This window comes from Salvelinus sp. IW2-2015, linkage group LG2 (genome assembly GCF_002910315.2).
Source record: "Salvelinus sp. IW2-2015 linkage group LG2, ASM291031v2, whole genome shotgun sequence".
In the NCBI taxonomy this organism is placed as follows: domain Eukaryota; kingdom Metazoa; phylum Chordata; class Actinopteri; order Salmoniformes; family Salmonidae; genus Salvelinus; species Salvelinus sp. IW2-2015.
The window spans coordinates 29620607-29633202 of record NC_036839.1 but is presented as its reverse complement, the minus strand read 5'-3'; the positions used below and the strand labels follow the sequence as shown (position 1 = coordinate 29633202).

The 12596-nt window shown below is 44.7% G+C and overlaps 1 protein-coding gene and 1 long non-coding RNA gene across 2 annotated transcripts in view; one reads left to right on the top strand and one right to left on the bottom strand.

Moving 5' to 3' along the window:
- The window catches only part of LOC111977897 (uncharacterized), a 176937-nt gene that overhangs the window by 126662 nt on the left and 37679 nt on the right, over positions 1 to 12596 (bottom strand). The gene's annotated exons all lie outside the window — the stretch shown is intronic.
- LOC111971428 (leucine-rich repeat and calponin homology domain-containing protein 1) overlaps positions 1 to 12596 on the top strand; it is a 95690-nt gene that overhangs the window by 55130 nt on the left and 27964 nt on the right. Inside the window, exons 5-8 of the mRNA XM_070448339.1 lie at positions 9625 to 9761; positions 10150 to 10280; positions 11181 to 11268; positions 11907 to 12012. Coding sequence (XP_070304440.1) covers positions 9625 to 9761; positions 10150 to 10280; positions 11181 to 11268; positions 11907 to 12012 — 462 coding nt within the window. The remainder of the gene's footprint in view (positions 1 to 9624; positions 9762 to 10149; positions 10281 to 11180; positions 11269 to 11906; positions 12013 to 12596) is intronic.

Here is a 12596-nt window from a genome sequence, read left to right as displayed (position 1 = left end):
CTGCAGCATTGAAGGTCCTCAAGAACACAGTGGCCTCATCATTCTTAAATGGAAAATGTTGGGAACCACCAAGACTCTTCCAAGAGCTGGCCGCCCAGCCAAACTGAGCAATCGGGGGAGAAGGACCTTGGACCTCGGGGAAGTGACCAAGAACCTGATGGTCACTCTGACAGAGCTCTAGAGTTCCTCTGTGGAGATGGGAAAACCTTCCAGAAGGACAATCATCTCTGCAACCAGGCCTATATGGTAGAATGGTCAGACGGAAGCCACTCTTCAGTAAAACGCACATGACAGCCCACTTGGAGTTTGCCAAAAGTCACCTAAAGACTATGAGAAACAAGATTGTCTGTTCTGATGAAACCAAGATTGAACTATTTGGCCTGACGTCTGGAGGAAACCTGGCACCATCCCTAATCAAGTCAAAACCAATTTTATTGGTCACATACACGCAGATGTTAATGCGAGTGTAGCTAAATGCTTGTGCTTCTAGTTCCGACAGTACAGTAATATCTAACAAGTAATTCCACAACAACTACCTAATACACACAAATCTAAAGGGAAAGAATAAGAATATGTACATGTAAATATATGGATGAGCGATGACCAAGCAGCATAGGCAAGATGCAATAGATGGTATAAAATACAGTATATAGCAATGGTGGTAGCAATGTAAGATATGTAAACATTAACGTGGCATTATTTAAAGTGACTAGTGATCCATTTATTAAAGTGGCCAATATTTTGAGTCTGTATGTAGGCAGCTGCCTCTCTGTGTTAGTGATGGCTGTTTAACTGTCTGATGGCCTTGACATAGAAGCTGTCTTTCAGTCTCTCTGTCCCAGCTTTGATGCACCTGTACTGACCTCGCCTTCTGGATGGCCTTCCTGTGACATCGGGTGCTGTAGGTGTCCTGGAGGGCAGGTAGTTTGCCCCCGGTGATGCGTTGTGCAGACCTCACCACCCTCTGGAGAGCCTTGTGGTTGAGGGAGGTGCAGTTGCCGTAGCAGGTGGTGAAACAGCCCGACAGGTTGCTCTCAATTGTGCGTCTGTAAAAGTTTGAAGGATTTAGGTGACAAGACAACCTCAGGAGGTTGAAGAAATTTGAAGAGGTGTTGTTGTGCCTTCTTCACCACACTGTCTGTGTGGGTGGACCATTTCAGTTTGTCCGTGATGTGTACGCCAAGGAACTTAAAACTTTCCACTTTCTCCACTGCTGTCCCATCGATGTGGATAGGCGGATGCTCCCTCTGCTGTTTCCTGAAGTCCACGATCAGCTCCTTTGTTTTGTTGATGTTGAGTGGCAGGTTGTTTTCCTGACACCACACTCCGAGTGCTCTCACCTCCTCCCTGTAGGCTGTCTCGTCGTTGTTGGTAATCAAGCCCACTACTGTTCTCTGCAAACTTGATGATTGAGTTGGAGGCGTGCATGGCCACGCATTCATGGGTGAACAGGGAGTACAGGAGGGGGCTGAGCACGCACCCTTGTGGGGTCCCAGTGTTGAGGATTAGCGAAGTGGAGATGTTGTTTCCTACCTTTACCACCTGGGGGCAGCCCGTCAGGAAGTCCAGGACCCAATTGCACAGGGAGGGGTTGAGACGCAGGGCCTCAAGCTTAATGATGAGCTTGAAGGGTACTATGGTGTTGAATGCTGAGCTGTAGTCAATGAACAGCATTCTTACTTTGGTATTCCTCTTGTCCAGATGGGATAGGGCAGTGTGCATTGTGATGGTGATTGCATCGCCTGTGGACCTGTTGGGGCGGTATGCAAATTGAAGTGGGTCTAGGGTGTAAGGTGGAGGTGATATGATCCTTAACTAGTATCTCAAAGCACTTCATGATGACAGAAGTGAGTGCTACGGGGTGATTGTCATTTAGGTCAGTTACCTTTGCCTTCTTGGGTACAGGAACAATGGTGGCCATCTTGAAGCATGTGGGGACAGCAGACTGGGATAGGGAGTGATTTAATACCAGCCAGCTGGTCTGCGCATTCTCTGAGGACGCGGCTAGGGATGCCGTCTGGGCCAGCAACCTTACGGGGGTTAACACGTTTAATTATCTTACTCACGTCGGCCATGGAGAAGGAGAGGGGGAACCCGCAGTCCTTGGTAGCGGGCCGCGCCGGTGGCACTATTATCCTCAAAGCGGGCAAACGTGTTTAGTTTGTCTGGATGCAAGGCATCTGTGTCCGTGGCTGGTTTTCTTTTTGTAGTCCGTAATTGCCTGTAGAACCTGCCACATACGTCTCGTGTCTGAGCCGTTGAATTGCGACTCCACTTTGTCCCTATACCGACATTTCGCTTGTTTGATTGCCTTGCTGAGGAAATAACTACACTGTTTATATTCGGCCATATTCCCAGTCATCTTTCTATGGTTAAATGCGGTGGTTCACATTTTCAGTTTTGCGCGAATGCTGCCTACGGTGAAGCATGGTAGTGGCAGCATCATGCTGTGGGGATGTTTTTAAGCGGCAGGGACTGGGAGACTAGTCAGGATCAAGGCAAAGATGAACGGAACAAAGTACAGAGAGGTCCTTGATGAAAACCTGCTCCAGAGTTCTCAGGATCTCAAACTGGGGCGACGGTTCACCTTCCAACAGGACAATGACCCTAAGCACACAGCCAAGACAAAGCCGGAGTGGCTTTGGGACAAGTCYMAATGTCCTTGAGTGACCCAGCCAGATCCCGGACTTGAACCCGATCTAACAGCTCTGGAGAGACCTGAAATTAGATATGATAGAGGATCTGCAGAGAAGAATGGAAGAAACTCTCCAAATACAGGTGTGCCAAGCTTGTAGCATCATACTGTATCTAAAACAACTCGTGGCTGTAATCTCTGCCAAAGGAGCTTCAACAAAGTACTTAGTATAGGGTCTTTATACTTATGTAAATGTTATATTTATTGTCTTTTTTTTTATTCATGTTTTTGTTTTTGCTAACATTTCTAAACCTGTTTTTGCTTTGTCATTCATGAGGTATTGTGTGTAGATTGAGGGGGGGAAAAACAATTTAATCCTATTTAGAATATGGCTGTAAAGTTGAAGGGGTCTGAATACTTTCCGAATGCACTGTACATGAAAAAAGTTAATGAATGTAGGGCCTATTTTAAACAGTTTTGATGGGTATTTTATTGGCAGTGTTCATAACGGTCAGTTACACGGTTATTCAATTAAGTCATAGCTAACGTTCACTATAAATTGCGTGTGTGCACAAGAGATTACTTCCATGATTGCCGCGCTATATAGATCAACGTTTTTTCTGTGATCGACTCAACATTATATCAGCAACTTTTCAATGCAACAAACCAAAAACAAATCTAACTTTGCAAGATTGAGTCTTTGATTTTCTTTTAGCCAGAGTGCAACGGAGTAGAATTCTATTGGCGGGGTAGCCCACGATCAGTCTTCCAATCACCCGGGAGGGAATGGGTTTTTCAGATTTGATCCGCACGTGTGCACATTTGTTGATATTCTTTGCTAGTTAGCGAGTTATTAGCCCAGTTATAGATAAGTATAGGTCAGCAATGGGGTGTTACTGCTTCCTACAAGAGAACAAAACGTGTAGGCTACATTTCAAGTTGTCTTTGAAAAGCCAGTCAGGTAAAAAGCTTATGTCATAAAGGGGCAGTGTTGTATTTTGAGACAGGCTTGACTGTGCAAATAAGCCAATAAGCAGAGGGGTAGGCTACATTGTCTAATTCTCTGTATGGTAATGATAATTCATTGTAATTGTTTTTTTGCATCCTGCAACACAATACAAATTAACCTAACCTAAAACCTATTTGGCCTATGGTGTCACAGACCAAGTAAAACATCATGAATTAATGTCAAGCCCTTTATAATGTAAAAACGTGTTTAAAAGTCTCATGCAATGTAGGCCTGCATTGAACAGCACGTATAGGCTACTGTAGACTATAATCATAGAAATCAAAAGCTATTTACATGTGATAATGTTATGGGATTTGCTCCGTTTTGTTTTGTTGGTAGAACTATGTTATACTCAAATAGCCACAACGGCCTATCGGCTACTATCTAAAACTAAGGGTACAGCCTAGCCTCAGTGTTCACTGTAAGCACGCTGCATGAGGCAAATGGTAGTTACACCAGATACTGACTGGTTTTCTGATCCCCGCCCCTACTTTTTTTTTTAAAGGTATCTGTGACCAACAGAGGCATATCTGTATTCCAAGTCATGTGAAATCCACAATTTAGGGCCTAATCAATTTATCTGAATWGACTGATTTCCTTATATGAACTGTAACTCAGTAAAATCTTTGAAATTGTTGCATTTCGTGTTTATATTTTTGTTCAGTGGGTCTGTGATTTGGCTGGGCTCAGATATCAGTTACTTGGAATATAGTTCAGAATATATAAACATTTCAAAGAAACACATTCAGCAGGGCTGTGACCAATGTTCCCCCAAATTTTTTGGGGCACTGAGAAAATGTTTGGTCTTGTGAGCAGAAACTTGGTCATTGTGAGAATTTACACATCTCCTTCTCATAGAGGTGACCAGGCTGTTAATTGTGGCCTGTGGAATGTTGTCCCAGTCCTCTTCAATGGCTGTGCAAATGTAACAGTATAACTTTAGTCCGTCCCCTCGCCCTGACCCGGGCGCGAACCAGGGACCCTCTGCACACATCAACAACAGTCACCCACGAAGCATCATTACCCATCCCTCCACAAAAGCCGCGGCCCTTGCAGAGCAAGGGGAACCACTACTTCAAGGTTTCAGAGCAAGTGAAGTCACCGACTGAAAGGCTGCTAGCGCGCACCACCGCTACCTAGCTAGCCATTTCACATCGGTTACACAAAGTTGCTGGATATTGTCAGGAACTGGAACACGCTGTCATACACGTCGATCCAGAGCATCCTAAACATGCTCAATGGGTGATATGTCTGGTGAGTATGCAGTCCATGGAAGAACTGGGACATTTTCAGCTTCCAGGAATTGTGTACAGATTGTGTAAAGGGGCCATGCATTATCATGCTGAAACATGAGGTGATGGCGGCGGATGAATGGCACAACAATGGGCTTCAGGATCTTGTCACTGTATCTTTGTGCACTCAAATTGCCATTGATAGAATGTAATTCTGTTCGTTGTCTGTAGCTTATGCCTACCCATACCATAACCCCACCGCCACCGTGGGGCACTGGTCACAACGTTGACATCAGCAAACCGCTCGCCCACACGACGCCCAAACTGCCCGGTACAGTTGAAACAGGGATTAATCTATGAAGAGCACACTTCTCCAGCGTGTCAGTGGCCATCGAAGGTGAGCAATTGCCCACTGAAGTCGGTTACGACGCCAAACTGCAGTAGGTCAAGACCCTGGTAAGGACGACGAGCACGCAGATGAGCTTCCCTGAGACTTTCTGACAGTTTGTTCAGAAGTTCTTCTGTTGTGCTAACCCACAGTTTCATCAGCTGTCCAGGGGGCTTGTCTCAGACGATCCCGCAGGTGAAGAAGCCGGATTTGGAGGTCCTGGGCTGGCATGGTTACACATGATCTGCTGCGGCAGGTTGGACGTACTGCCAAATTCTCTAAAACGACATTGGAGGCAGTTTATGGTAGAGAAATTACCATGAAATTCTCTGGCAACAGATCTGGTAGACATTCCTGTAGTCAGCATGCCAATTGCACGCTCCCTCAACTTGGAACGTCTGTGGCATTGTGTTCTGTGACAAAACTGCACATTTTAGAGCAGGGGTGGGCAACTCCAGTCCTCGAGGGCCTGATTGGTGTCACACTTTTTCTCCATCCCTAGCAAACACAGCTGATTTTATCAAATTGCATTCTAAACTGAAGATCATGATTAGGTGTTTATTCTAGTCAGGTGTGTTAGCTGGGGCTGGGGAAAAACTGTGACACCAATCAGGCCCTCGAGGACTGGAATTGCCCACCCCTGTTTTAGTGACCTTTTATTGTACCCAGCACAAGGTGCGCCTGTGTAATGATCATGCTGTTTAATGAGTGTCTTGATATGCCACACCTGTCAGATGGATGGATTATCTTGGCAATGGAGAAAAGCTCACTAAGAGGGATGCAAACACATGTGTGCTCAAAATTTGAGAGCAATAAGGTTTTTGTGSGTATGGAACATTTCGGGAATGTTTTATTTCAACTCATGAATCATGGGACCAACACTTTTACATTTTGCGTTTTTTATATTTTTGTTCAGTGTATGTCTGTCTCAGACATATATATGATGTCTATGATCCAGTCTCCTGGTATGTCTTAGGGCCTAGGGGTATTGTAGCAGTGGTCTTTGTGGTTTGAGAGGTCTAGTAGAGTAAAAGACGTCTGTGACAGGACAGCTCTTTAAGTCCCAGAGACGCCACCCACCATCTGTCAGAACCTCTCGTTGTCTGAATGATGGACGAGAGTATTTTTACGACCAGTCTTACTACATATTTTCCTTGTGTGCGTCTCTGTTGCAGATTTACAGAAAGTGCTTTATGATCCCGCTGCAGATGCTCCATCCTCTCTGGGTTTGATTGATGAGCCTTAATCTGGGGCCAGGAGGCTCGACTCCGTTAGTGGAGGACAGGAGAGGAGATAGTGGATTGGATGAGAGCCCTGGGGAGGAGGGGATGTTGGGAAATCGGGTTTTAGATGAATGGTTGTTGAACTTTCGGGGCGTCCCTCCTCAAATGTSTTTTTGTTGAGACCTCCTTACTGGACCACCAAGGCACTGAAGTATTTTAGTCGTCTTGCCTTAGAGGTTTACTGAAGGAAAGTGTTTCTTTGTTGGTTTTTGGAAATTCCTATGGTTACTGATTCAGTAGGTCAGTGGTTTCCAAACTTTTTATAGTCCCGTACCCCTTCATTCAACCTCCAGCTGCATACCCCCTCTAGCACCAGGGTCAGCGCACTCTCAAATGTAGTTTTTTGCCATCATTCTACGCCTGCCACAYACACACACTATACGATACATTTATTAAACATAAGAATGAGTGTGAGTTTTTGTCACAACCCAGCTCGTGGGATGTGACAAAGAGCTCTTATAGGACCAAGGCACAAATAATAATAATCAATTATTTTGCTCATTATTTAACCATCTTACATATAAAACCTTATTTGGGCCCTCCTGAGTTGTGCAGTGGTCTAATCTGTGCCGCTAGAGATTCTGGGTTCGAGTCCAGGCTCTGTCGCAGCTGGCCGTGACCGGGAGACCCATGGGGTGGCGCACAATTGGCCCAGCGTCGTCCGGATTAGGGGAGGGTCTGGCCGACAGGGATGTCCTTGTCCCATCGCGCACTAGTGGCGGGCCGGGCGCAGTGCAGGCTGACACGGTCGCCAGGTGTACAGTGTTTCCTCTGACACATTGGTGCGGCTGGCTTCCGGGTTAAGTGGGCATTGTGTCAAGAAGCAGTGCGGCTTGGTTGGGTTGGGTTTCGGAGAACGCACGGCTCTCGACCTTCGCCTCTACCGAGTCCGTACGGAAGTTGCAGCGATGAGACAAGACTGTAGCTACCAATTGGATACCATGAAATTGGGGAGGAAAAGGGGGTAAATAAAAAAAATATTATTATTAAAACCTTATTTGTTCATCAAAATTGTGAATTACTCACCACAGGTTAATGAGAAGGGTGTGCTTGAAAGGATGCATATAACTCTGCAATGTTGTGTTGGAGAGAGTCTCAGTCATAAATCATTTCCCACACAGTCTGTGCCTGTATTTAGTTTTCATACTAGTGAGGGTCCACTCTCACATACGCTACCAGTCAAAAGTTTTAGACCACCTACTCATTCAAGGGTTTTTCTTTATTTTTACTATTATTCTACATTGTAGAGTAATAGTGAAGCCATCAAAACTATGAAATACCACATATGGAATCATGTAGTAACTGAAAACTGTTAAACAAATCAAAATGTATTTTATATTTGAGATTCTTGAAAAAGCCACAAATGTAAAAGAATGTGAATCACATTTTTATTTGGGGTACCCCCGACAGCATTGCGTGTACCCCAGTTTGGGAATACCTGCAGTAGGTGATATAGATTCTGAAAATATTGTCTGGAGGTTGAAATCCTGTTGTAGAAAATGCTGGTAAAGTTCTTGAAAGCTGGAATTGATTTACTGTACTATTCAGAATGAGATATCTCCCTTTTTAGACTGAATGATAGTAGAAGTCCCTCATAAGTTATTTTAAGGGGTGACCTTGAGGGAAGAGGATGTGACAGACTTTCTCATTTCAGCTAATTAAGAAAAGTAGAATACTGGTTGGTTAAAAAAATTATATTTGGAGCTCACCCTCATGTCCTCCAAGCCAAGATTTATCTTTGTCATCTCAGCGATTTTAATTATAAAAGGTTGTCAGAGAGATATAGTCGTCATTGTTTCGCTTGAATTTCGACCTTTTGAGGAATGTGTTGCTGGCACAGAATCTCTGAGACTCTCTAGCTCTGTCTGTTACTCTTTCTCTCCTAGCTAGCACGTAACGTTCTGAGAAGCATGTGTTTTGTTAGAGCTTTGTGAGAGCTTGCTTGTCCTGTGATTATTTTGCATACAACCCTCCCACAAACTTATGGGAATGGTGCAGGATACCCAGCTAGCTCATAACGTTCTGAGAACCATATGTTTCTTAGCTGAGAATTTCTGTACTTCAGCATAAGGTTTCCTTATGGTTCTATTTAAATTCATGTTCTCAGAACGTACAGAGAACTTTAAGTAACAACATTCTTCTGTGGGTATTTCAGTACTTATGCTTTTTACAGGTTTCCTCATTGTTCTATTTAGAGTCATGTTCTCATAATTCCTGTGCTTGGAGTTGAAAACATTTAACCCAAACTAAGCTAACGGTGTTATAAAAAGTCTTATTGAAACATGTTCTCAATGTTATTTAATGACCTTCCAATAACCTATAATTACCGTTCTCAGAACATTACTAAAACTTGGGCTGTTAATATATTTACTATATTTCTCCCTCTGTCATTGATCTTTCACTGTCTGTTTTCTCTGTCTGATTTAAGGACTACTTTATCCAATGTTACCCATTTAAATGCATATGATACGACAACAGTACACCAGTAACACCCAGCCTAATAGCTGCTATTTAGTTTATCAGTATTTTCCAATGTTGTGATAACCACAGACAGAGAGGCTGACTTTCTTCTGTTCCCTAGCTATGTCTCTCCTCCCACATGGACAGGGCCATAGGGGTTTGTGCCGAGGTTAGTGCCTAAGATGCGTTCCTCCAGTTTATTTTAAACTTTTGGCATGGTCCATGTTAGTGGAACTTTGGCAGTGAGGGACCCTTGAAGTATCAGGGCTGCTCCTGCTGGGCTGTGGGGGATTCTAGAGGGGAAAGTTCTGTCTGATGATCCTAGTCATGACCTTGTCAACCCACACACTCTGGATTCTGTGGATGTTGCTCAGAGGTTGTCTGGGTGTTTATACTGGGTTGTTGATGTGGGCTAGGTAGATGTTGTTCTTGTGGACATTCCCTCTTCCTCAGGATGACGGCCACAGGGCTGTAAGCTCTCACCTGATAGGTGGATGGAGCTCCATGTTGCTCCCTGTCAGTGATGACCCTCAGGAGACCACTGGAGTCATGTCCCAGAGCTGTTGACACACATACAATTACTCCTCTAACTCTAGGAATTGTGTGTTCGCCCTCAGACTTGGCGGAGCTTCCCCTGGTGAAGTTTGATTTCTCCTGTAACAAGGTGTCCACCATCCCAGTGTGCTACAGGAAAATGTCCCAGCTCCAGTCACTACAACTGGAGAACAACCCCCTACAGAGCCCACCTGCACAGGTCAGTCTGGGTTAGGGATGGGCACAGATAATGAAATATCCGAACGGACGTTAGTATTCGATTACTTGCAAGTAGGCCTATTCATAAAAGTAAAAATATATAGCCCTATTTTAACAATGAAAAGGCTTTGTCTGATATTATTTGAATAGTGAAAATATTTCAAATGGCCGTCCCTAGTCTGGGTCTGCATGGGGCTATTGCTTTCTCCACAGCTTGGCATGACATACGCTGCAATGGAATGTAGCATTCATCATAGGGCATTCTATTGACCATGTCACTGTGTTTATTTTGTTTTAGCTTTCCATATAGTGGAATTATTTGTGTACCTTCTAATTTTCTATCATCATCTAGTTGCTCAAATTCGTCCATTTGATGATCTGTTTTCTAGATCTGCATAAAGGGAAAAGTTCACGTATTTAAGTACCTGAGCATCGAGGCGTGTCGGAGTGACAAGATGCCTGACTCTCTCTACCTGCCTGTCATGGAGCGCCTCAGCCTATCACGTCCCACCACTGGCAGGTGAGTTGCTATGGCAACCCTAATGGAGGCAACTGTTAGTGCTGGGCTGGTACAAAAGCCTGCACACACTTTGGCTCTCTAGGACCAGTATTGGCAACCTCTGATTTATTTACCACGGAGTGTTGCCAGATTCTCAATTTCTACCTGTTGTTATAGTGCTGCTGCTGAGCCTTCCTCTCACAGTGTGTATGAGAGAAGTGTTTTACAGGGAGGGAGGATGTTATGTTCTGTAATGTGCCCTGTAATGTCCGCCCCCACCCCTATAACCCTCCCCACTGCAAAGCGTGGGCAGGACAAATGTTCCTTTTGTCCTGGAGAGCTTAGAGACTCACACTCACATCCCACTCTCACACACACACTCCTGGCAGTGGAGGAAAAGAACAGCAGAGCTATTTATAATTCAGCCATAGAGCCATAGTAGAAGGATCCAACACCCTGGCCCAATGTTTCAGTAGAACTGTATTCACATGGATTCTCAAAGTTTATATATTGAATGGTAATAATGATTAAGTAGGTGTGAGGCCAGAATTGGATTTAGCGTGTTTATGTGAATGAAGATAAGAACAGAATGCCATATGCTTCACTCTGATCAGTGAACATGCTCCCTTGGGATGCAAATGTAGGTGGCCTAGAAACGGCAAGGTGTGTGTGTGTGTGTGAGAGAGCGAGAGGGAGGGAGAATCTCGGTTCAGTTGTCTGGAGACTGTTTGTGGATAACTTCTCTTAAACCTAGCTTTCATGTGTGTGAGAGACAGAGCGAGAGAAAGAGAGAGCGTGACAGAGCCGTGCTTCTCCTCTGTGATCGGAGCGATTACACTTTCTCTCCTCTTTCCTCCTCCGCGTGCGTTTTTACCTCCTGACCCTGGCCGTCCCATAATCCTCTCACCCCTCTCCTCTCAGCACGGAGGACATTGACCAGAATAAGAAACAGGACACTGACTCAGGAGTTGGCAGTGACAACGGGGACAAGAGACTGTCTGCCACCGAGGTAGAATGAGTGTGTGTGTTTGTTTGTTGTGTGCGCACGCCTGCATGCATTTGTATGTAACATTTGCATTGATTACACAGTATGTGTCCGACATTATACATTGCCATTGAACGTTCCCTTCATTTTCTGCGCCATGACTTCAGAATGTTTAGAAATGTATATAATAAAATTATGCAAGAAATAGCACATCTACCTAGTGATGTTGAATAGTCACCATCTCCTCAGAGCTGTTCTAGGCTGTACTGTGCCGGTTGAGCACATAGTCTGAGGGTAGCAGGCTATCTTTCTGTCTTTCTTTCTTTCTTTTCTTTGTCTTCTTCCCTTTCTTTTTTGGGGAGTTTGAACAAAACATTTAAAAAAGAACATTCTTACTTTTCTACCCGTATACATTCATCTATGACCTCAGTGTATTTTGTGATGATCAGATAGAAGTAGTGAAGAAGATATTGTCAGGTATGAAACGACAGTTCTCTGGAATGATGCATTTGACAGAATATCTGGTTGTATTCTGGCAGCTGAAACATTTGGCTGATTCTGACTGAAATACTGTTGAGTTGTACCAGCTGAAGTGCTTAGATTTCTGTTGGTAACAAATGTTTGCTAGTGTTTTTGGTAACTGAGCTGTGTGGTTGTTTCAGCCCTCAGACGAGGACAGCTTGAGTCTCAATGTCCCCATGTCCCACATCACAGAGGAGGAGGGGCTAAGCAAAGACGACTCCAGCGAACACATCAGCGCTCTCACAGGTAGCATACACACACACACACACACACACACACACACACACACACACACACACACACACACACACACACACACACACACACACAACGCCACACGTCTCTGACACTCTCAGTAAGGATATCTCCACCCCACTCCACCCACCGACCCTGTCAATGAGTAGCCACCCATCCCCGATACCAGCCCTCCTGAACGGGAGAAGAGAACAGCCAGCAGGGCTGTGTGTTACATCCTCAGATTAGGATAACACGGTAACACTGCCCAGATAGACACTGTAGAGAGGCCTCTGGTTTATGTTACTCCCCTATCTGCCACAAGAGGAAACAGAATAGAAACATTGTCACTTTCTGTTGCTCTAAAGAGAGGACGTGGGATGAAAGAGATGTTTCCGGAGCCTTCATGGTGTCTCTGTGTGGCTCAGTGGGAGTTCTTCCAGATTGTTGTTTTTGAGTAAGAAAGAGGGAGGTCTGGGGCAGTGTTGACCCTGGCTAAACTCTCTCTCTCTCGTGTGTGTGTGTGTGTGTGTGTGTGTGTGTGTGTGTGTGTGTGTGTGTGTGTGTGTGTGTGTGTGTGTGTGTGTGTGTGTGTG